The following is a 26,205-nucleotide window of genomic DNA, read 5'->3' as shown; positions in this document are numbered from 1 at the left end:
GAAGACTTGTACATATAAAACCTTTAATTTCATACACATATTTATGACAATAGTTGATTTTTACAAGTATCAATTACAATTTTCATTTTCATCATTTGATTGCCTGCTCTGTCTTACTGCACAGTTTAATAGAATGTGATCTTCTAAAGAGTGAGACATCCAGGGTGATCCACAAGGTGTGTCATCAAAATCTGTCAGGGGATCATGTTCACTTGGTGTGGAATCCCAGGAAAGGCGACTCTGGTTACTCAACTCAAAATTGAACTGCTTCTTAGATCTGTAATGGTTAATGTGGTGTGTTTAGTACAGTTAATGACCTAATAACTTTTATTTTCATACCCCATGCAATGAAATTGTAGGAGTATAATGTTCTTGGTGTGTCCATCTGTAAGCCAGTCTGTTCATCTATCTGTCTTTAAGTTCTCTTTTTGTCCTTACACTTCCTCTCAAACAACAGTAGAATTTGATCAAACTTTGCATGTAGTAAGGATACAATTACTTTGATCTCTCAAATTTTGTGGGAGTTTTGCCCCTTTGAACTTAGATTTCTGTTGATTGATTGATTGTTGGGGTTTAATGCCTGAACTAAGATTTCTGAAGTATGTAACTATATTGGACATGAATTATTTTGTTGTCGCTACTCCCCAAAAACTACTGAACTGAATTTCAAGCAATTTTGTATGTAGTAAGGACACAATAAGAAGTTGTGTGTATTACCAGAAAATTTTAATCCCTCAAATTTTGTGAGGTATTCCACTTTGAACTTAGTTTCCTGAAATGCACTAATAATACATTTTTAGTTCACCTGGCCAAAGGCCAAGTGAGCTATTGCCATTACTTGACGTCCATTGTCATCGTCGTAATCGCGTCATTGTTAACAATTTTTTAAAACTTTTCCCCTGTAAACTGCTTGACCAATTAGAACCAAACTTGGTAAGAATATTACTTAGGGTATTCTGCATAGATTTGACGCAGGGATTTTTGATCCATTTAAAAACTTGGCCAAGGTTACTAAAAATATAACAAAGGGGTCAGTCATAAGTTTTTCTTATAAAGCTCCAAAACTGTTAGGTTAAGCCAATTTCTTTCAATTACTGAAATGATCCATATTATAAGGCCTACAAAAGTCTGCATTGGATCAAAGTTGTTGGATGATTCCTTGTTAGATTTAATGTCCTTGAAAGGCCAAAAATGATGTTTTAAGCAGTTTTCAGCAATTATCTTGAAAATTTTAATAGACAGAAAGGAACTTTCAATTGATGAAATGATCCTTATGATAAGTTCTACCAAAGTCTTTATGAGTCAAAATTGTGGGACAACTCTGTTAGAGTTATTGCCCATTAAATGCAACATTTTAACCAAGTGAGGGATTCAGGCTTCTGAGAGTCTCAATTTTTAAGTGAAACTCCTCTCACAATACAGTTAATTGTTGTCAAATTACTTTATTTACATCATCAATTCATGGTAATCTCTAACCTTGAATGAACCACTCAATTAATATGGTGGGTGTCGGGTGAGTGTATGCTCACTACAAGTTCTTCTGTTAAGTATCTGTAGGAATGTGATCTTCAATCCCGTCACCACTAAATATGTCATATTTTATATTAAATTGGAAGACCACTGGTATTTGATTGATGCAATCATGGTTCAACAAGCTGATCACCAAAAAAAAAAAAAATAAATAATAAAATAATGCATGCATACACATTATGCACTTAATATTTCACCTGATATTAGGAGTCCATTTAACTTGGTTTGGGTGCAGTGTAAAAATTACAAAGGAAAATATTGTAAAAATTAATATCATTGCTAATTAAAATTGTCTCCCGTTTATGCATCGTATCACTAATTAACTTGACAGGGATGGATCTTTAAAATGGTAAATAGTTCTAGACTATCATTTTGTCATTTATTCCTTAAATTTAGCAAAATGTTTTCCAAAAAAAAAAAAGGAAGGGATGTCAACCTCTAGACCCCTATCAAGATCTGTTTTGCTTTCTAAAATTATTCATCAAAATATAACTTGTATATATTTTGCACAAGTGGAAATTTAGGTCACGGGATTCATGCACACATAAATCGGCTAAAATTCATATAAATGGGCTGAATAGATCATTCATCATTGATTGATTTATTACAAAAAGTACTGAAATCATTGGCTTTCGAAGATATAAATGGTTAAACAAATACTAAAAGACAAGTTATTATTTATGTTATATTATTTTGGATTATAAGACAGCATAACAAATGTTTCCTGATAAAAAGAAAAGGAACACGTTTAGTCCATTCAAAATTGTTTTCTACACGGAAACGAACTTTGCATAAATGACTTGAAGCGTCTATTAAATGAAAGTGTCGACGGAACAATCATCATAAAGAGTGAAGAACTAAGGTAGTAGTGATTCATACTCTGTCTGATTTCAGTGACCGTTCCAGAAATTCTTAAAGGGGGTGGGTGCGCTGACTGGTTGAGGGGCCATCAAGAGATTTTCTATATAATCAACTGAACTTTTCGTACAAATCCCGGTCCACCGCCAATGGATTCTCAGACGGTATATTGCCAAGAACAATAGTACAAAATGTAAATGAGTGACGTCATTATAATGGCTTCAAATCAGTCCACTTTGGGACCGGAAAAAGGTTTCTTCATAAATATAAAACTAACGAATCGACGGAATCGAAACAAGTACTAAAGAAATTAAAATGCTGATAAGATTTGGGAGGAAACTTGTGACGACGGAATCAATACTTACTCTCAAGTCGGAGAATTCGAACAAATCAAACAAATAAAACAAACAAAAAAAACCCCAAAAAAAACAAGAAACACAGATCGCTTAAATTTAAAGAACTACTTGAACTTCAAAAAAAAAAAAAAACAACAACAACAACAAAAAAAAACAGAAAAAACACACACACACACAAACGGAGAATATACTGGTCACGCCGATAGGATTAGCTCCTCTACTTTTTTTCCAAATTTAAGGCAAGCATGTGCGTATACGACTAAATACGCACCGAATGTGGGTGGTTTCCCGAGTATTCTATTACTATTTATAAGATTATACCATAGAACCAAAACATGTATTTTATTTAGTTTTGTGTCTCTGTTCCGTTTAGTGAAAGTTATGAGTACCTTTTAACGGGACAGCAAAGGTTAGAGTAACTGTTTAAGGTTGTAGGAGTAGTGGACCCATCAGAAGATATAGTCTTGGACTGCCTCCAACTATCCTGAAATAGATAAAGCACATGTACGTACACGTATGCTGAGATAACCTACCGTGCAACCTCACTCATCAACCAAAATATGATTTTCAGCTATACCATTATATCTCCCATTTACAAGTCATTTTATCGCCCAAAAATTAACTGAAGCATTTTTTAAATTTTTTTGGCCACTTTTCATAACTCGTTGAGGCAAAAATCCATTTTTCATGTTTTTTTCTCTCTACAAAACGAAGTTAATTGACATATATAGGTGTCATCATGTATCCCAATATCTCAGCTTTACAATTGTATTAAAGAAAGTTGCGGTAACACTTAGGGTTTTAGAGTGAACATATTTAAAAAGTCTACCACTACCAGACCGAAAAATCGCTTAAACTGACATATTTTTGCAATGTCAAAACCCCTAGAGTGTTTATGCTTCAGTAAAAATGGCTTTTTTGGGTATTTTCTGTTTAGTATTATCACAATTAATACTTCTTGGGTTGTTTTGATGAATTGTGATGATTTTCGAAATCAGAATTTTGCAACAAAAAAATAATAATAATAAATAAATAAAAAAATAATAATAATAACAAATAAATAAATATATAAATAAAATAATGGAATTTTCGATTTTCCTGTAAAATGTCGCGTAATTTCGACTCTATAAGTTATTGACCGACTAAAACATCTAAAATTTAGTATAATTCTGTAGATAATTTAATTTTCTACATAAATAAACCACGGAAAACATGCTTTAAGGAAAAATTAAAAAAAAACCAAAAAAACAATCACTATAAAGTTGATGAGTTGGGGGTGCATGGTGAACCCTCCCAGCCTATGGTTTTTACGGAAAATATCAAAACTATTTTATAGTATTTTAATACAGAGAAACGCTGAACAGCAAGATCGAGGAACTTAAATTAAATTAAATCAACATGATGGTCATTCTGTTAAAATCTCACTAGAGCTAATGCTATCTGTAATTAATTGTACTGAATCTAAATCAATTTTGTATTGGTAACGGTGCTATTTAAAAAATGCTATTTAAAGGCATTTATAATAACTAATCCATTTTTTTGCAGAAAGTTTGGTAAATCTGTAGAAAGTTCCTAAGTCAAAGCCTTGATTGACATGCAAGAGTACAAAAAGTCTCTGGAGAATTCATCAATGTTTTATTTTAAATAATGTAGTGACTTAAAAACGAAAGAAAGTGAGAATTTTCGGTCTAGTTTTGTAAGTGTTGTCAGACTGTTGAAAAATGTAGATTTTTGTATATACACTTGCAATTGCATACGGTTCTGGTAAACACTTCCGGGTTTTTTTTTCAAATAGACATGACTAACGGGTCGAATAAATCGATGAGCAGGCGGGCGGACTGATTTACCTCATTCTGCCAAAGGACAACATTTGTGTTCTCATTACTAGAAAAAGAATGTGAAGCATGGGCGTGACAATTCCAGACGATCGACTTACCTCATTCTGCCAAAGGACATCATTTGTATTCCCATTACTAGAAGAAAAATGCGAATCACTCCCTCGATTGCTATCTACTAACGCGTCAGGAGAGCTATCCAGTCTTATAGGTTTAAAACTGTGGCTCATTTCTATAAAATTTCTAAGTTTATCCTCGACGAAGTCATCAAAACTAACGCACGTTTTCCCGAGAGATGGCGATTTTAACCTCCGTTTGTTTTTACGACGAAACATTTCGGGGCTATTAGCATTTTCTTCCACATTACGTATGCAGCTTTTGGATGGCTTCGTAGAGGGAAAGTATTGTAAGCCTGACTCTAGAAATGCTTGTAAAAAAGATTCTTTATTCGGATGGTTTTTGCCGTTGCAGGAATCTTCAATATCATTTTTATCTAGACACGCTTCCAATGGATGGTCCTCTTCCGAATCCAATTGCATACTTCTGCTTGTTGATTTGTGAAGCCATTTTCTAGAATCTTTCTTAAAACGTCGTCCATTACATAGAATTGCATACTTTTCAGACGTATCATCATCGATTTCTTCTATTATTTGTTTACAACTACATATTTTCTTCTTAGAAAACTCAAAATTTGCCACTTTATTCATCCTCGCCCCTTTCACTTAACCAAATAGCGTCGTCGACGTTGTTGTGAGAACGTTAGTGACGTCGCATTTTTTATCCAACTCAAATGCGACGTTGCCTGATATGCGCTTGCCAAATTGACATAGGAACCCCGAAGTAATTATAATCATATATGCCAGCACTCCACAGTATTGTAGAACTGCCTAATTTTGGTCTTGTAATCTGATGCTTTGTAACATTTATCACTTTAAAAAATTGTCAAGCATCTGTAAATCTATATATCTAGAAATAGCTCAAGCCAAGGCCATCAGGATGCAGTAAAAATTTTCTGGAAAAAAATTACCCACAGCATATAGGGTTACCATAGAAACCATGCAAAAATATGCGAAAATTTGCAAAAAAGTTCATAAACCAGGTTTAAAAATATCAAATTTCCCGCAAAATATCTGAAATTTTTATTTCAATCCCTGAAACTGTTCAAACTTTTCCCTTCAAAAACCCCTTCCTCATATGGGCATCGCCGGTTAGATTTTGAGCTATTTCACTTTGTAATCCACTTATTAAATTTAGCATGGTAAAAAATTGACTTACTTTCACTTTCACAATGATGTCAAATTGTCATTGAAAAAAAGCCCCTTCAACATTGAAAATATGTAAAGCATTACAAAATACTTTTAAAAGTCCCCTTTTTTCAGAAAATGTTTTATCAACAATAGATTCTTCATTTTTAATCACTATAGCAACCACCGGTTTCCATTTATGTCATTTTTCATCCTAGCCAAAAGTGCGAAACTAAACTAAACTGTGGAGTGCTGGCTATACAATAAAAATAATTTCACATGTAAGAAACTCCGCCTATTAAATAGTTAAAAATTAAAAAAGAAATAATATCAGGAAAAATGGGAGCTTTGAAAGCAACCATTTGATTTTCATTGGGGGGGGGGGGAGTCCTATGGATAATAAAAAAGATCAACAGTGAAAAAATCTTGTGTGTAACTCTCAGCTCTCAATAGCCTTAACCGTATATCTGAAGAGGGAAATCGACTTAATTGGCGTTCTCAGAACCCAATAACAAACTATGAATTTGCCTCGAAATATTCCATATCCCCCACCCGAAAATCTAATGGATGCTGCCTCATATAGAGGATCGACAAGCCGGTTTTTCATTCAATATTTAACAAAACCGTCAACTTTTTTTAGTCACATAAAACAAGAAAATAAGTTGACGAGGATATCAACACTACACGGTCTCTGACATCCGTTGATAAGTTCTATATTCTATGTTAGACAACCAAAGCGAGATATCAATATCCTCCAGTAAATAAATTTTGACATGTTAGTTCAAATCATTTGTTGATAAAATTAAGGCTAGAAACCACTAATTCCATATCCCATAAGCTTCAATGCTAATTTCACAACATTCAATGGCTTCTCTGGACTTTATCTTAACTTTAACCTGCAGAGGACTATATATCAGCATGATCTCTACAAAAGTCAGCTCACAATCCTCAGAATGGCACGTGGGGTTAGCGGACTAGCAGTGCAGAACTGGTCACCGAAGTGAAGGGTCTATATATAGCATGGGAAATCCCAGTGTTTTCACAAGATAGGGGTATATTTAGAAATCATTACGGAGATTGGACTTTACAGCACAAGAAGAAAAATGCACTTATAAAATGAGAACTTTTTTCACAGCTATGAGGAACAGGAGGTAATTTCTGCATAGGACTATTTTGTGCATGTTCCAAATGCTCATTGGTTGAATTGGTGGTCTGTAACCTAAACTGCGATCACATAGATGTCTCATCTGTTGCATATAGACAATGTTATTCAGTATTTGATGGTGATTGCAAGGATATGAAACAGGTGTGGAACTGTAATGCAACTGTTGACCTAGCATGAGTAGTTCATGTTTATCTGAACTCATCAGAAACCTTAAAAAAGAAAGATCAATGTCAATAGACTATGACTGTGGGAGCATATGCATGAATTGGATACAAAATTATGATTTAGGTATGCTGATGCAACTGCATACCAAATATGATTGGCCTTGCCCAAACGGTTCATCTTAAAACAGACCAAATCAGAAAACTTAACAAAAAAATTTTGATCTGGACACAGATGCCAACACTAACACTAACATACAGGAAGAGCAATAACTTAGTCTCGCCTTCACTGACTTTCATTTGACTGGAGACAAAAATGAGGCATTAAATGAATCTGGTAAAAAATCGAAGTAAAATTCAAGGTCTAACACACAAGAAAATTACAACATATTTTCTATTTATTGAATAACTCTACAATCAACAAGAATAAAAATATAATTTGAATCATAAAAAACATAAGTATTTAAATCTAGTTTTCAACGCAAATGAAATGAAAACAAATGAATTAAATGAAAATTTAAAAAAAATGTATAAAGTACATTATATAACTACAAATTCATTTTAAATAATTGAGAAAAACATGTACATCATTATAATATGGATCACTCCCACTCACATCTATAAATGCACTTCCTGTTTATTTATACATTTACAACATGATATTCAAATTTCCCTTTTCCCCCCAAATATGTATTTATATGTTTTTTTTTTTTTCCACATTTTTCGTATAATGGTATAATCCTTGTGTACAAATATCATATCCCCTTTTTGCATAGTAGTTTCTTTTTATGGAAGACAATTTTTTACTTCATGAATACTTCCATTATCATACCTGTACTGTACTTATAATGAAATTAATCCATAGACTTAAGTTACATAGACTGGACAACTTGACTCTCAAATACAAATTATTCTCTAATATTAGCCTGACTGGGTATAGATTTGGATTAAAGGGTATAACAGGAACATCTGTTAAAGTACCAGTCCACATAAAATTCACACACTGCCAATGGTAAAGTGATTCATGGTGAAGAAAAACCCACCAAACAAACAATGGCTTTTCAGTCTACAAATGCTATACTTTCACAAAGCAACAAACTTTCTGCATTCAGATCTGCACTGTTTAGAAAATCATACATTAATCTCCCACTAAAACCAACCAAATTAAACATAATCAAGAACCATAACTCTTGCAAAGTTCTAATTTCATGTACAATCTATATGATTTATATCTCAAAAGCACAACAACCAAATGAAAAACTAAGACTGGTTTTGTGATCAGTAACTGTTTCTGAACAAGAAATAAAACTAAATTCGGTGGGTTTTTGACATGCATGAATCATCTTTTGTCTGATCTTTAGAAAGACTGCTACTTATTAACAAACAACATTTTAGTATATTAATGATACAAACACATCTGACCCCCTTATTGTGTGAAGTGGAAATTACTCTTTAAAATTCAATCAGATCTTTTTCAGAATCCTTGGGGTTTTTCTTTAGACGTATTATGCTTTCACAATTTTGATTGGCTGACCAAAAAGTAGAATGAAAGGTTGTTAGCCCCTTCAAGCAGTAACTGGAGTGGACAATTACCAGTAGCATTCACTTCTACTAGACCTTTTTCATTTTCAAGTCTTTGATCTTGTATTAAAAAAAAATTAAGCAAAGGGAAGTAACTCTCCTGACAAACTACTTTACTGTGCATATGGAGCAATGGAGAACAGTAGACTTAAAATTCCAATATCTTGATTTATTGCAGCGGTGGTAAGTACTTGGATACCTTGAATAACTTATTTTAAAGCATTTACGTACTTGCCAAAGCAAAAATAGTTCAAATTTCGAAGAAAAATGTTTACCTTTCTTCCTTTCCCCAATGAGACCACCAACCAGGTTGTCATGTGTTGGTGGGTTATGCCCCTTTGAAAAACTTGCTGAAATGGCTTCCATTCTGTATATATGAAAAAAGACCGCTAGAATGGCCAAAATCCAAATTTGTTAAGATTGGAGTGTTTCTTCCAATCTTACATATTGAACTGAACAATCAGTATCAATCAAAAACTCACACAATAAATAAATAAGGAGGTAAAGGAAACAAACATTTTACAGACAGACAGACAAGACAATAAAAGACAATGAGCTCCTCAGACTTCATAAAAAGGAAAGAAGTGTTCACCATTTTCAGCATGCTCAATGTTACTTAAGGAATGCTTCTGATTTTTAACAGTGTTAAATGGTAAAAAAAAAAATCCAGGTTATTCCATATGACCAGTTAAAGATTAGAGACATTTCTTATAATTTAATTTCAAAAGGGTTCAACTCCAAATAGTAAGAACTGATTCTTATTCAAATTGTTTTAAGCAAGGGATTATTTAAATCATGAATTGTGGTCCAATTCAAAGTAATTAACCAAGCTATTCACAATAACCTGTTTTGCTTTAATTGAATCAACCAATCAGAGAACTTGTTTCTAAATTTTATAATAATTATTCTGAAATTCACAAACCAAAACAACAGAGTCACCATGTGTTAACTAAAATGTCAACTTAGCCCAATCTTCCAAAATAAATCAGAGAATACATTTATATACATTTAGTACATTAAAAATGTGATATGTTTTTTCTGAATATTATGTGAATATATAATATGCACATCCAATCACAGGCACTTGGGGCATAGATGGTTCTAACTACCCCCTTTTTTTTCTTAAAAAACCATTATTTCTAATTGATTCATTAATTTGATTGAAAATTATGTTCTACCAGTTTCTGAGTGCATTCATTGAAAATATCATAAAGGAATGCTTAATACCACCATCTAATAAAAAAATTGACTTGAGGTGTTGAGTCAATTTTTCTATCAGAGACCCAAGTGTCTCTGCATTCAATCATTAATCATAGATTAATTATTACACATTACACTTTCAGAAACAAGACCACTAATAGCCACTTATAATTCCCTCTATAATGAATGTTAAAATGTCATTAAATTAGACAGTAGGATTTACATTTAAATACTGGCTTTGGATATTGTAAAATAAAATTTGAAAAAGATTTACTTATGATAAGAGTATATTTCATAATTGCATACAACACCTGACCATCCAATATTTTTTTCATTATTATTTTCATATTTTACTATCAAATGAACTTCATCAAAAACAAGAACAAAAAATAATCTCATGGTTTTGGCTGTATTAAAACTCTATTTATGGTCATATAAACAAAATGTTAGTTGAATATTATGTTTTTGTAACACCATTAAAGGTAAAAGAAATGTTTTTTTTTTTATGATTCAGTATAAAATTTTTCATAAAGCATGTTTCAAAATTTTGATATACTTTACATAGTTCAGAAACATTCAATAACAACAGCATGTCAAAATAAGTTTCTGGGATAAACAATCAACTGACACTATGGGACACACAAGTACAAAACGATTTGAACATATACATGTAGTAATGATGGATTTCAAAACATGATTAAAAAAAATGTGAAATGACATGAATTCCCCCCCCCACCCCCAGTCTTAGTAATTGTCATGATATGACTACACTATTTTTTTTTCTTCAGCCAAACTCATGCAGTCTGAAAATCTACTTAAAAATTGAAGAATGCAAGTGTCCTCGAAAGACAAGTCATAGCAGAGGGTGAATACTGGAAAAATATTAATTTGTCTGGGGTACTTATTTCCACATTTTACATGGTGGAGAAATAAGTGATAAAATATTAAACCGGCAAGATTGATTTTTAACACCATGAAATGCTAGTCATATTTGATATCCACAAACATGTTCACTTGACAGAATCTGCATAAAGTAAGCATCGACAACAACGAAAATTAATATGCTTACAGTATATTGTACAAATCAAAACATCAGTAGTATAACTAGGCTTTGCAAGTACCAAAGACGCAGCAGTAATTTTAGACTATTACTTCAAACAACTTCTCAACTCAGATGCAAAGTCACCAATGCCAAATCTACCATTAGTTTTGAGTGTTGAATTCATAATGTACTTTCTATTGTCTAACCAGATCCAAAGGTCAATTTTACACTCATGACCTTTGTGAAACTGACCAATTATTTTTACATATAAGGCCCACAAAGTTAATTACTTGGTTCTCAGTCTTCCTGTTTGAGGGTGCTTCTTTAGCCATTTAAAACAAAAAATGAAAAATATGCCTCCCTCAATTTTCTTCTGTCTTAAACAATATAATAAAGCATCTTCATCACTTTTTTGGGGGGAGATGCAATAAAAATGTAAAGAAAAATAAATGCCTCCCTCCCTCCTTTGTTAAAATAAAAATAACCCAAGAACCGAGAAATTAACATTAAACGGCCTAAGTAAATACCATTTCTAGTGAAAAGACTTTTTTTTCAATAAAATAAACTAATGTACTGAAATAAATCTCTCTGAATCTGTATTATCAATATAGGCAAGTCTGAATGGCTGCACTGATCTATTTATCATCAAAAGTCACGAGGACAAAACACAAATGTCATGTTTTCTTCTTTATGAGGAGTAAATGTTGTAATGACAACAAAAAACAGTTGTTACCAAAAAAACATTAAAAATATCATTAAGAAATTAGTCTGCCACAAATTGCTATACTTAATCCCATTTTTTCTCTGGATATAAGCAAGACTCAACTTTTTAAAGTGCTGAGTTTTTGGTTTCAAACATATTCAGATAAAGCAATATCTGAATTTACAGTATTCTTTACTAAGAATAAATGCTGGTAAAATTAAATGAAATTTTCTGACTGATAAATAATAAACCAGTAACTCAATGAGGAGTTAATTACTCTCAAATTCATTGATGCTATCTAATTTTGGAAAGTAAAACACCATGCAGTTCATTTAACATAATTGCTCCGAATTATAGCACTTTTAAAAAGAATCAATGTATATTATGCTTCTGCTCTTTGGCAATCAGCTCCTTATACCAAGTTGATATAATTTGGTTTTTAGTCTCTCTTCTGATTTCTGTTTCATTTCTGCTTTTTCTTCCTCTGTGTATCCCCGGAAATCTAATAGTGACTGGTGCTGACGATCTCGTTCCTCCTTTGTGGTGCGTGTTCCTTTCCAAAACTGTTCCCAGGCTTTTTTCCTGTTGTACTTCTTTATTCTGATCATTGCATACACAATGGCCTTCAAAATAAAGGTAAATTCATATTTGAAAACCCAGCTGATATTACTGAATTTGTCAGAATATCAGATCCACCCAAGAACGACATGCAGGAATAATTTTCATTATCTGATATTTAACATGCACTAAAGAATGAAGTTTTCATGCACAATAAAGAACTTTTGGCAGTCTCTTCAGATCAGGGATGATTTTACGAGGGCTAAAAACAAAGCTGAAATTGGCAAAACCGGAAGTAAATATACATTAAAAGAAGAATGGTAATGGTAAAATCTGGATTTGAAATAGCAGAATTCCGCTAATAAGTGGGAAAAAATGAGCTGAAATCATTCACAAAATATTAAAGATTGGTAATAAGATTACTTTAGTGTTGAAAATAATCAACTTCTTATGTCCTCTGTATAGGGACTTCAGAGGAAAATGTTGAAAAAAAAATGCCAAAAAAAAAAAGAATTGACAATCCACATTTATTTTATCTAATACTAAAGAATCTCAAAATAGATGAAGGAACTTTTGTATTTTCGAAGAAGCTATACTAAATATAAGGATAATCATGTGATATTAATTGGTAACATCTTTAAAATATACAGTTTAGCCAAAACCATTATTGATAATTGGATATTCACATCTTTCTTGAGTCCTTTCTTACAAACTACATAGGCTTACTTATAAGAACTTCCAACCTTCTTAGAATCAAGACCTCTCAATGTGTAGAAATTATTACTTGAATTCACAACAAAAGTGCTATCCCAATGTGTCAGACACAATGTTCATTCCAATTACTTGTGTTAACCATACCTCTGGTATCCACACATCAAGTATATAAGTAATCGATGGTCTCTTGCTAGAGGGTATTTCAAACAACCAGTCCTTAGTAGCTTCTACAATTTCTTCTTCCTTAAATTGGTAAAGTAAGAAAACAATAAATAATCAAGTTAAAATTCAGCAAAATGTGGCACATCAATATCTTTAAAATGTTTATCACTTTCTGCATGATAAACACAATACCTTTAAAATGTTTATCACTTTCTGTATGATAAACACAATACCTTTAAAATGTTTATCACTTTCTGCATGATAAACACATGCATTTATAACACTTAAACAATCCACTTTTCTAAACTTTTCTGATTCATATTAAAATATAATTTGCTGGGAAAATTCTTTAACTTGCATAAACATTGTTCTAGGCTTTCCATTTCCAGTCACCCTTGGGAGTGAAATTTCAGTGAGAGGAAAGTTATCCATTATGTTAAAAATTTCCCTTTGGCAAGCAGAAAACTTTGTTTCTTTAAAGGAACTGCTAAGTTCGGGAGTTCAACACTGGCTGTAGTTCATTGAAAGCTACAAATATTGACAAACCTTCAACTCTGATTAATGTACTTTAAAAATGTCTAACCAATCCAACAGACCTGTTCTTCACTATAAATAGGACCAAATCCAGCAAATTTCAGGCTATTCTGTTCTTTTACACTACCATAGAAGTATTTCCTATGTCTATCACTCTTCTTTTTCTCATAAAATATATCAAAGAGATATTTCTGAAAAACAAAATCTTCATTAATCTATCAAATCATAACAAGCTGATTATTTTGAAGTTTTTGTCAAATGAAATTATTCATAGGCATTAATTTCCTTAATAAATAAGACAACCTACTTCAATGGACAAAAACAAAATTATAGACACTAATTTATTTGATTATATTTGTCTACCATGCAAATAAAATTAATATACATCAGTAAATCACGAGAATACTACATTTACATTATCAAGCATTAAAAGGATATTTTTTTTTCATTATAACTGAACTAGTAGCAAGAGAATTTTACACGAAGTGCAAAAGTTTCCATGTTAATTTCAGTTATAAGGAAGTTATAAAAAATTAAATCAAGTCCAAAAAAAAGATAAAATTATTTCATCTGAAAATACAGGTTATTGAACTAGTCCATTTATACAGTAAATATGCAAATTGTAATTAAAAACAAGATTTTTTTTTTTTATCAAACTGGACATTAATATCAATACAGAATCAATGCACTACTCAAAATTGCTACAGCTTGCTAATCAATTTCCTTCACCCACAATAATTGACATTACTAATCTATAACGGAGATAAAAACCTCTAAATTTCTCAATTTCATGCTTTTAGAAGCATGATAAACAATTACAAAGGAGTATGTTCTTAAAATATCAAAATCAGCCCAAAAAAACTGAAGTGCAAAAATTGCATAATTCACTAATTGAATATGTGACTTAATTTAAAATAAAATTTCATTGCTGTTAATACATGTGTTGCACTAAAATTGTAGATGAAAATGAAGCAAAATTAGAAGATTTAGCCGAATTATATTAAAATAGCTTATTTTACAAGACATTTTTATGTAGAAAATACAGAGCACATAAGTCAAACTCTTTGATATTTCTACTAACATAGCCTTGTGTATTATCAAAACTCCTGACAAAAGATTTTGTTGTTCATAGCTTGCACTGTAAATTTTTGGATTAAAAAACTACCCCTAAACCTCTCATTTTTATGAAAAATTTTTGAAAAATCTTGTAGAAGCATATTTTTATGACATCCTTGTCATAAAATCATGACACAACAGTTTGTATTTTCTGTATATTAGTATTCAGATAACATCTTAGCTTTAAAATAAGCCAAAAGAAAATTTCAATTAGTAAGTTGAAATTTTAGCAAAATAGTAGTAATTTACCACTTTACTTACTTAAAATTTCAAGCTCAAGGCCATGAAAACTTGATTATGATACCATGATCATTATTCGTACCTTCATTTCATTAGTCTTGGTGAAGTTAACCAAATTTTCCTGTTTTGCTGTCATCTTCATTTTTCTGTAAAAAAAAAAAAAACCAATAAATAACCTTCAAACCTCAAATCCAACAAACATCACCCAAACTTTCACTCATGCAAGTTTCCAGGCAAACTACATGTATTTGGCAGAATTAAAATACAGACCAATTAATGGATACAAATGCTGGACAAACCAGGTTTCTTAGGGACTTATCAAGTTGTTTACCATCTCACCAGAAACACAAATTTTCTGCATTTTTTTTAGTGTTTTCATAAATCACACAACAAGTCTAGAGGAAATTCAGTTCTTCTAGCCATGTCAAGGTCTCAGTACTTTCACTTTCAGTCCAAGCAATTGTACAATGTTGTACACATATGGAGTTTGGATGTACAAATCCTTATTTTGATCTAATAATAAGACTTTGATTGTGATATCTGTGTTATCCTTTGTTAAGCGATTACCACTTTTTTGTCTGAAGGTTTTGTTCAGTTTATATAGCTTTTTGAATTACTGGTCAAGGAGTAGTTCTCACCAGCAAGTGATTCTTGCCATCCAATTTTCTGTCCTCTCCTGTGAAACAATTTCATGCCCAAAATTTAAGAAAAAATGTCTTATTTAAACTTATTGCTGATATTTTGCTCTCAAAAACGAGCTATATTATACAATAACTTTCACAGAGGAATAAAATTTTAATGAGTAGATTTGCAAGAATTGCTTCTGTCTTGAAATCAGCAAGATCTACTATCTGACCAGTACATAGGTTCATAATGCAGGTTTCTAAATATTTCAACAATCACTTTATAAAGGTGTTACTGTATACCTTCTTATTTCTTTTGCACTGGGTTCCAGACTATTGTAAAATACTTGATCACTTGTGTTAGATGCCTCATCAATTTCAGCATCACTCAGCCTCTCTTCCACATCAGACATGGTAGTACTGTCAGGAGCAACAGGGGGGATAACTTCACTAAAGTCACTTCCTACTTCTTCCTCGTCTGTGTTAAGTGGAAAAATTATTAAGAGAAATTTGAAAAAGTGATGGGATATTGACACAAATAAGCTTCTGAACATCAGAACTTCTGAACCATAAACTGGCTTGCATGTGTTAGTCTGTATATTAAATGTAAAGGCTATTGTGTCATAATAACATGACCTCATTTCAAAAGACAAGTAACTATTGTCAACCGCATGTACAATAGAATTACATACTGGAGGAAGATGAAGAGGCCAAAAATTGATCAACTTTTTGTCTGTGTGAAACTTTGCTTCTTCATTTTGTAATCAGTTTTTCATGTAAAAAAATGGACCTCCATTTCTTATACATTACATTACATTAAGTCAATATAAGCAACTCATACATATATGTCCCCTGCCACTCCAAAAAAGTTAAGAGTGCAAAAGTCCCATAAATCCTGTAAAATTTGTCTAACCAAATTGGTGGCACAATACGATCAACTACAAATGAAGACACACAATTTGAACAAAATCTGTCAAGTGGTTTTGTGAGGAGTTGCATCTGTAAGTGTGACAGGACAGACAGATATCATACTTCAATGTACCCTACTTAGCTCATCATATATTATTATATGAAATACCAAATTGATGGTCAAAGAAAACTTACCATCACTGTTGATAAAATTAAAGAAAGAAAATTCAGCTTTGTTGAGTGTTAACAGTGCTTTCTGGTGGAGGAAACTTTCCGCTTTCTCACAAGCCTCTTTGAATTTCTTCTTCATATCAGGATCAATTATTGCATCCCCTTCCTCCTGTTAGAAAAATTAAAGGAGTTATCATTACTTAGTTTAATCAAAATTTTATATAAATATAGAATACTAGAATAAATTACGAAAAAAAATTCTTATTCTTTCAAAGTATCTTGAAGAGTTAGAACACTTTCAGTGTTTTGTCCTAGGAATTTAATCAAATATAATTTATTTTCAATGATCTCCCATTGCTCTTACCAGGTAACAGATAACAGGGATTGAGAATTCTAGAGACCTGCTAGAATAATAAAGTACCAAGAAAATGAAAAAAAAACAGATCTTTTAGGTGTTATCACCCTTTACCTTTTATTTCACAATACCAAATTTCACTGTAGTAAAAATTCTAACACCATGAAATTCTGATTGATTGATTAACAACTGAGCAGCAATATTTCTGCTATATTCAGGTGATGAACATGAAATGGATGATAAAATGAAAATGAGATGAAAAATGGGATGGGACACAAGGATAATGGGGTCGACAAATTTTGATTGCCAATGGAAATAGGGAGAGGTGGGTAGGGTTGGGTAATTTAGCATCCCATGGCAAAGCCTAATGGTTTCTACTCCAATAGAATACCACAGAAGTGTTCTTTAACGTGCGATGAACTGGCATCTTTCCATACATATTACACCACTATGGTTTGTGGTCAGGTTTTCTGTATTATAGTCTGACAACCCCAGCATGTACCATGCCAGGGGTACCCCATTCCACCACCTGGGGCACACAACCCAGTTGCTCTGTTGGCAGAGCACCCTAGCCCCCAGCCAGTGTTCTCAACACTATTTAGTTGCCTTTTACAACAGGCTTAGTCCTGCTGTGGACCTATTCTTTTGACACCTGCACTTGCACGGGACCCACGAAATTCTGACATGATTTATCTACCTACCACAAACTTCTGTTTCTGTTTGTCAATGAATGGTACCATGGTTTTTGGTGTGTATGTTACTCTATATCTAAAATAAACAAACATTATTTATTCATAAAAAAAAATGTACCATCATTAATAGGTTCTTAGTGGGGTCCCTTTCGAAGTTTTGGGGTTTCCCATGATGGTTAAAAAGTTTTAAAGTTTTAAAAAAATCTTTTGCATGACTAAAGTGAAGCACAATGAGTGACAAGGCGATTCCAAAGTTCATATAACATCAACTCATTGAGTGGGGCATAAACATGGGGCAGATTGAGCCTAAAACACATTCAATAACATTGGACAATTTATAATATTTTGACCAGTAACAAAAAAAAGTATGACAGGAATCTCATTTTCATCAAAAAGGTACCATACATCAATGAAGTAGAAGTGGAAGATTTTCACCTTTTTGGCAACTGTTTACATGCTTCTATAAAAACAACTGACAACTTGTGAATGCGTTTCTTCTTCTTATAAATTTTTCTCACCTGTAATGAGAGTAATACACAATTTAATGATTACGACATGTACATGAACAAAACTTTTAAGCCCACTTTCACACAGAATACACTACTCCCATTGACTTTAGTCATTATAAAATCTTAAAAGTTTAAATATGTCTCCCTCCATGGATAAAAAAAAAATGCAACTTTCTTTCATGCCCATTTACAAATATCTGACTTTACTAAAAAATCAAAATCCATACAGTGGTTCTGGAGTAGTCCTGCTCAGTGATCTCCATGGATCAAAATGAACACATGGCTCACTCTCCGGTCAGATAAATTTTCATTGTGGCGCATGTCCTTTCACACAAAAAATAACTTGCCAAAACAAGTATGATAAGGTTGAATGTGACATATTTAACAGCACAAGCTACAACATAGAAATCAACAATGGTTTTTTTCTGTCTATATTGTACTCGGCGGGTGTTTTTAGAAAAGCAGAGGACGCTTACCCTACTGGTGCACCTGGTCCATGCTCCAAGTTTTTAGTGGAGTCTGAGTTGCTCATTTGCTTTTGTTACTTTGTATGTATGATTTTAGTTACTTTATGTTATTTGATGTGTATGTCTATTTTCCATGTCTGGTCTTTGTCCCTGGATTACATTCTTTTGATTACCGCTATAACCTTGGTTCCTTTGATTACTCTTTCAATTATACCAAGGTTAAGTTTTCCCTTTCCTGGGCTTGACCATATGTCCACAACTCTATAGAAATTAAAACCATTGGCAGGTGTGCTTATTTTGTTGATACCATTAAACCATGTGCATTTAACAAGTTTTTTATAATTTAACCACACGAACTTAGACAGTAAAACCTTTATTTTTGTCCGCATTGAGTCATTAAACAATCCTTTAGAACTTTTGGGAGTCGATCCATCGCATTTTCATAAAAGTTAGGCAAATTGAACTGCTTTTCTCTGTCATAAAATTGCTGAGATTGTTAAGTCGTTGTATAAAAGATTGTCTTCCTCCCTCTATGATAACATTGATCTTTATCAAATTGAATTAAACTTCTGATACTATCTATATTCCATTAAATGAAAAGTTTATAACAGCAAAAATCGTTCAGCTTTTTTTTAATATTTTGACTTGCCAACTGTGATAATCGTAAATTTGACAGATCCGAGATGTGTTTACACACGCATTTCACTCCCTGACACATTACGTCCCCGGAAATTACCATTCAAAACATTGCAATTACCGTTAGAATAAACACATGCACCAATCATATAGATTTATGACAGGTATAGGTGATTAATAAACAATAAATTGGGAAATACAGTGCCGATTTGCAATGCATGATGCAAATTTGAATACATGGCACATATCAAATGAACATGTGGCGCTCATTTTGAATTCATGATGCAGCGCCATGCAAAAAGAGGCCATGGAGAACCATGCTGCTAAAAGATACAAGGACAAATGGATGAAGAGACAGAAGACAGGGATACCTGTTTGTTACAGAACTTTGTGGAAGGTATAAAACATATGAATGTTCAACTTACAAGTACAAAATTTAAATATGCAAAGCATTGATATTGAAGTTTTAAAGAGCATGGTTTATACTGGTTAATGCCAGCAGAGGTCTTGACTGAAATAGTTTTACTTGAGTATATTGGGGCAATTCTTTCTCTGTACTTGTGTATAATGATGTTTTGGGGCCAGCTGCAACCTGCCCTGTTGTATGAGGATTTCCAAGTCGTTCATTGAAGACCAATGGATGGCCTTAGGCTGACATTTTCATCCTGGTGGGGTTGTTGTCTCTTTGACATTTACACCATACCTATTCTTATTATATTCTTAGCATTTTAAAATTGGACTCAAAAAACCACAACTTACAAATGCAGGCCAAGCAGGTAACTTCCTCACTCTGAGCCATACAATGTCTTTCTCATGGATAGGTTGTTCTACATTAAAACACAAAATATGAACTTTGATCACATTTGGTGGGATAAAATATGCAGTATCATATTAAAAGTTTTGTCAAAGAACCTGTTAAGAAATAAGCAATTATTCTCCTGTATAAAGTTTCTAACCTCAGGAAATAAAGAATTCATCATTCAAACCTACTACAAGTTCAACCCCATAACTTTATAAAACATTATTTTAATATGCAAGTTCTTTCAATGAGAATTTCTAGCCTACCTCCTCTGGTAAGAGCAATGGGAGATAATCCTTCTGGTAATTCTGTGTCAGAATCAGAGCAGGAATCACATTCATCTTTGTCAAGGTTTGAATCAAATGTTCTGAAAGAATATTGTATTCTTTACAAGATAACATACATGTAGAAAAGGAAACGGTAAATACAGCTTGGTCAATAATTCATCCGAGAACTTACTAAATTTATTTGATTCTAATGTTATTCCTTGTACACCTGTACAGCATATCAAAATTTGCAAAATACATGTATATGCAGTGTTAGAAACGGAATTTTTTGTCAACATAGACCCATTATAATTTTACAAAGACAGCACTGTATATTTTAAAGGAACTTGAGCCAATTTCATTATAGACCTGCATGATTTTACATAGACTCGGTCTGTAGGTCTACTGCTAATTTCTTTTACTGCATATGATTGGTATTTTTGTATTGAATAACAACTGGGTTGACGTCACTGCTGGTGGACTTAACTGTCCTCATGGGTATTCACCAACCCAATAGCCAGACTTGTCTTATCCCAAATTATAACAGATTTTATTTATCATACTTATCAATGTTTGCTGTATCATATATATAACTTTAATAAAGTTATTTTGAAATTTGTTTTTCTGCATACCTTTGTACCTACATCTGTTTATCAGAATAAATTATTCTGATAAACAGATGTAGGTACAAAGGTATGCAGAAAAACAAATTTCAAAATACCTGAAACACTGAGGCATCATTCCTTATGGCAGAACCTCTCAATGATAGATTTGGCTTCCTATTTTGATAATTTTGAGTGCGAGTACATTTTGTATTCAATTATTTTTTGGATTGAGATTTTCCAATATTTTGATTCCTAAAAACATGTGTACAGCATATCAAACTTAGCAATATATATATGGTTGGTATTTTTGTATTTAATACACATGTACCAGAAGTAGTTCAATACTGAATGAAGTGACTTGAATTTACCAACTGTTGCAAGTTAAAGTAAGATATTTTCTAATACTATTAATATTTCTGGTATAAAAAACGAGTACAAATCCAACAGTCCAGTCACACGTCTGGCTGTCTTTGACAACATGATAACCCCATATTTTATCCCAGTTCTTGGTAAAAAAATAATTTTTTTATGGAGGATTTCCAGTGTGAGGACATTGCATCCTTTATCTAACCATCACAGTATAACTGAATTTATTCAACTTGTAGAATAAAGTACTTCATTCAAAGCTATTGTTATTTTTCAGTAAAGCATATTTCAAAGTCATCCCTTACAAAAAAATAGACCGAAAATATGATATGCATATAATTTCCCTACCTACCTACCCTATCTTTTTCTTGCTTGTTCAGTTTTAAGTACTTAGTTTGCATTTATTCATACATTGCAAAAATAGCAAAAATCAGATACACTGCGAAAATTAACAAAGACTTACAATCCAGGAAAATGATTTAAAGAAGGTGTAGGTAGTTCAAATGATTCTTCCCAATTCGATGTCTTACTCTTAGGAGTCCTTGCATTTTCACTATCTGAGATCATATTAGTCTTTAGTTCATTCTTTTCTTTGGTTTCTCTATTGTGTTTACAATAATCCTTCAAATTTTCTTTTCTCTGTGATAACTTGGTAAATGTTTTAATGATATTGATATTTGAGCTTGACTTTTTGATGGCTCGTTTTGGAGTAGATGTTTTAGAAAGTACAGGCAGTTCTAAACTATACTGTTCATCTCTTGTGACATTATCTTGATTCTGTTTAATTTTTTTGGCGAACTCATCTTCAAAAGTTAACTTTCTCTTCTTTTTTAGATTTTCATAATTTTCTCTAGATTCACTGTCATTGTCACCTTTTAAAACACCATTCAAATTACCACTAGGTTTTGAGCTGTCATTAGACTGAATAAGGCTGTTGGAAGAATGTGGACTTCCAACTTGATCATTCCAATTAATCTGGTACTTTAATCGAGCTGACTTATAAGCATGATAATGAAATGGACTTGGAGAATGTCCTCCTAAGCTGTTATCACAAGAACTTGATTTCTCTCCATTCAGAAATCTACTATGATGATCTGAGGTGTAAGTGTTTGAACTTTCAGGTTTCCCAAGATTCTTATCACTAAGGCATTCTGTATAACACAGTTTGGAAGCAATGCCATATGCTTGCTTGAAAAGGTCTAAGGATTTTCCTTCTTTCAGACCTAATAATAAAGAAAAGAAATTTTAATATCAGAAGCCACAAATTGCATTTAATGGTACATATAACAGTTAGTGTAAGCTTTGATTTAGAAGGATAAAAAATAATAACTTCAATCATTCAGGTTTCAACTAATTTAAAACTTTGAAATATTCACATATAAATAATAACAATTAGTTTGCACACAGGTTTAAACATTAATGATAAAAAACATGTATTTCACAAAAAAACTCAATCTAAAGTAATACTCAATGATATGCAAGAATACACAGACAAGGTTATAAAATACTCTGATATCAAGCCTATTAAACTATCAAAATATGCAAGTCTGAAAATATATACTTCTATGGTAATTCAAATTTTCAGACTTCATGTCACAAATACACATGATATATGTAATTTCTTTAAGTGCTGTTGTAACAATGCCAGATCAGATGGTTTTATTGTACTACATCATTTCATGCATAATAAATGCGACCAATAACATTTTTAAATAATTTGTATTTACTGTGATAAATATAACCCTTGTCAATCACTGATCTCTAAAAGTGCATGTGTTTTTTTTTTACACACAAATAATAGTAACTATGAACACTAGAATTTAGATGCTAAGAACATCAAGCAATTTTACATCAAAAACATTTGTAAACTTAGAGGTCAATGTTTTACCTGCTGCAAAATACTTGTCTTTTTCTTTGCACATAAATGGTTTAATTCTGGACTGTTTGGTTATTGGGTTACTGCAAATAAAGACAATAGTGTAATTATTCATTGTCAACATAATGTAGAACTGAAATGTGAATGGCTCATAACTGTTCTGTCAGAAATGAGGTATGTAATTCAGAAGAGATTGTTTGAACTTTTAATGTAGGGTAGGACAGTGGGTGTTCTGGAAAGCCCTGCATAATTCTGCTGGTTGACATCACCCACAACAAAACCGACATAGCTTGATACTACTGCAGAGGTCAAACCTCGAACAGTTGGGTTAAGTATGGACTCACAATTGAGGTTTGACACAGCTCTGAATTTGGATTAAGATTAAATGTTTGACACAGGATAAGACTTTGATCAGAATTGAAGTGGTCCCTTTTTTGCCCCTTATTCCTGAAGTTCAAGTCACAACCAAAACAAAAACAATCACATCTTTTCTTTGGTGTTATGGCACTTTGTGGTGCAATTTTTATAGAGATCTATACTCTTATACTTAGATTATTGTCTGCACACCAAGATTACAGACAAAGAGACAATTAAGAAGACTGCATGATGGCATTATAAAAGCACAAACATTAAGCAAATGTATAAAAATGGTAACAATATCTTTACAATATAGTATACCTTGGTGTCACTGCCCCAAGGGCAATTTTTCTGGCCTTTTGAGAAGAAAATTAAGGAGGTAGACCTGAGGTAAGGGATATTAATCTTGATTTGTTTGTTTGTTTGTTGGGGTTTAACGTCCGAGCAGCAATATTTCAGCTATATTCAGACAATGAACATGAAATGGATGACAAAATGAACATGAAATGATAAAAAAAAGGTTGGGTCACAATGACAACAGGGTCGACAAATTTTGATTGCCACTAGAAAAAGGGGGGATGGGTAAGGTCGGGCAATTTAGCCTCCTGTGGCGGAGCGCAAAGGTTCCTACTCCTATTGAATACCACAGCAGGGTTCTTTAATGTGCGAGGAACGTGGCATCTTTCCCAACACGGTGCACCACTATGGTTTGCGGTCAGGTTTTCCGTATTATAGCCTGACAACCCCAGCATGTAACATGCCAGGGGCACCCCATTCCACCACCTGGGGCACACATCCCAGTTGCTCTGTGGGCAGAGCGCCTAACCCCCAGCTAGGTTTCTGAGCACTATTTAGTCGCCTTTTACGACAAGCTTAGCGCTGCTGCAGGCCTATTCTTTTAAACACCCGGACCTGCATGGGGACATTACTCTTGAAATCAGTGATATGTTTCTATCATATTCAATTTCACAAAAGCCTATCAAGCTTCCATTTGAAACAGAATGAAATCAATGTTTTTTTTATGCTTACATGAGATTGATGTAAATTGCTGAATACAAACGTTCCAATGATAATTAAGAGTTGTGTCCCTTACCCTAGGTGTACCTCCTTATGTCCTGCACTAAAACAACTTCCTTAATTTTCCGAAAATGTTATTGTTATACTTACATGTATTCTTCATTAAAAAAATTCACTGTAACTTTAGTCTGTATTCCATCTTCATATTCAACATTAAATACCTGTAAAGATATAAATTAACAGCTACCCTGAAGTACATGTAATGTCTGTTCATCTTTTGTCAAAGCATTTAAATTAAGTACCATTGCTAACTGCAGACAACTGTATAAAAAAAAAGATAAAAACAGGGAAAAAAATAATATCTGATGTTACAGTATCAATGTATTTTCACATGTAATTTCTGCTATTTCAAAAAATATTGGTCAGCTACACTTTTTTGTACATGTACTTGTATATAAGGCCAAAAAAAGTATTATATGTTAGCTTCCTGCATCCAAATTTTTTTGCTTATTCTAAACATTTTATGACCATTTTGGCTGAAGGAATGGTAAAGTCTAGACTGATTCCCCATTAACTCGATGTGAAATGTTTTCGATCCTTTTTCTTTATTCCTAGAAGAAGGAATCAAGACAATCATTTTTTGGTCTAATCTAATAAGTTTTCATGGTAAACATCTCTTTGCATAAAAAAAAAACATGTATATACCATCAAAATGTTTCTTTTTTAAGTCGCTAATGTTGTTAGCAACTTCTTGCACTTGTAACTTCAGTAAGTACTGTACATTTGTATATGGTTTTGCATAATTATATATTACTACACCACCATATGCTGTCAATTGGTGCCATAAAACAGTCAATTCCAGCTTCATACTCAGAGTTGTTCTGATTGAGAAAACATTTGGGTCATCATGGTTATGAAGTCACCCACTTTTAAAATGAGCAAATCGCAACTATGCTGATCTTAACCAATTAACAAACTGTTGCATTACACATCAAAGTTCAAAGTTCAAAAAAAAAAGGTGGTACATATAAAACATAACAACACTTGAACGTGTTCTAAAATGTCAAGTATTAACCCTTGTCATGCTGGGCTCAGACCTGTTGGGGATTGGCCCTGGTAGTGTTAATCTTAGTTAAGGAAAGCACAATTTGTGTTCATCTGCAAGCAGCGTGACTGTGCTTTAAAATGAGGCATTCTGATATAGAATTTGTTAAAAAATTTAATTTTTTCACACGAGTGACCCTTCAGGGAACTCCTGACCAAGGGTCCAGAAATTTTGACAGCCCCGCAGACATTTTATCAAATTTCAGCTGACGTTTTACCTGCCTAGATCGAGAAAAAACTTTAAAAACCCTTTTGTACTTATTTCAAGATAAATATTGGAATTTGTGTTATTCCATCACGTACTCTGTCTTTTACAAAATGAATGAGTTCGGTTTTGACCACACATGGACGTTCTGACATGTAAACAAAACATCTTGTCTCTCAAATTTTTTCATCACATTAGCAAACATCCGACAAACTTCCGAGTAATGAAAAAAATGTTTATTATTTTAAA

General features: G+C 32.7%; 2 protein-coding genes across 3 annotated transcripts in view; both read right to left on the bottom strand.

Moving 5' to 3' along the window:
- Positions 1-6: 6 nt before the first annotated feature.
- Positions 7-5,838, bottom strand: LOC148621420 (uncharacterized). The gene is made up of 3 exons (XM_088575777.1): positions 4,681-5,838; positions 3,134-3,228; positions 7-277 (listed from the first exon to the last, which is right to left on the bottom strand). Exons 1-3 carry the CDS (start codon positions 5,284-5,286, stop codon positions 70-72), a joined length of 909 nt encoding a protein of 302 aa, XP_088431903.1. The 5' UTR covers positions 5,287-5,838; the 3' UTR covers positions 7-69.
- Positions 5,839-9,610: 3,772 nt separating this feature from the next.
- The window catches only part of LOC148621419 (uncharacterized), a 28,868-nt gene continuing 12,273 nt past the window's right edge, over positions 9,611-26,205 (bottom strand). Inside the window, exons 3-15 of one of the 2 annotated variants that reach the window (XM_088575773.1) lie at positions 24,798-24,868; positions 23,286-23,356; positions 21,861-22,620; positions 20,427-20,527; positions 20,121-20,188; positions 18,185-18,267; positions 17,759-17,825; positions 16,727-16,871; positions 15,926-16,100; positions 15,082-15,145; positions 13,706-13,834; positions 13,092-13,190; positions 9,611-12,298 (exon numbers count right to left, since the gene is read on the bottom strand). In XM_088575773.1, the coding sequence (XP_088431899.1) occupies positions 12,080-12,298; positions 13,092-13,190; positions 13,706-13,834; positions 15,082-15,145; positions 15,926-16,100; positions 16,727-16,871; positions 17,759-17,825; positions 18,185-18,267; positions 20,121-20,188; positions 20,427-20,527; positions 21,861-22,620; positions 23,286-23,356; positions 24,798-24,868 (2,052 nt within the window). In that variant the 3' untranslated portion in view covers positions 9,611-12,079. The remainder of the gene's footprint in view (positions 12,299-13,091; positions 13,191-13,705; positions 13,835-15,081; positions 15,146-15,925; positions 16,101-16,726; positions 16,872-17,758; positions 17,826-18,184; positions 18,268-20,120; positions 20,189-20,426; positions 20,528-21,860; positions 22,621-23,285; positions 23,357-24,797; positions 24,869-26,205) is intronic. The other variant, XM_088575772.1, reaches the window with a different exon arrangement.

Source organism: Perna viridis, chromosome 3, assembly GCF_037379345.1.
Source record: "Perna viridis isolate PV_CMFRI_1.1 ecotype Kerala chromosome 3, ASM3737934v1, whole genome shotgun sequence".
Taxonomy (NCBI): Eukaryota; Metazoa; Mollusca; class Bivalvia; order Mytilida; family Mytilidae; genus Perna; species Perna viridis.
This window is presented reverse-complemented; position numbering and strand designations above follow the sequence as displayed.

Bases quoted from the DNA above. Each gene is read 5' to 3' on its own strand.
- LOC148621420 (XM_088575777.1), bottom strand. From the start codon at position 5,286: ATGAATAAAGTGGCAAATTTTGAGTTTTCTAAGAAGAAAATATGTAGT. The intron at 3,229-4,680 runs GTAAGTCGATCG...TATCTATTTCAG, and splicing joins ATGTCCTTTGGCAGAATGAG to GATAGTTGGAGGCAGTCCAA. The intron at 278-3,133 runs GTACTCATAACT...TAACCATTACAG, and splicing joins CTTTGCTGTCCCGTTAAAAG to ATCTAAGAAGCAGTTCAATT.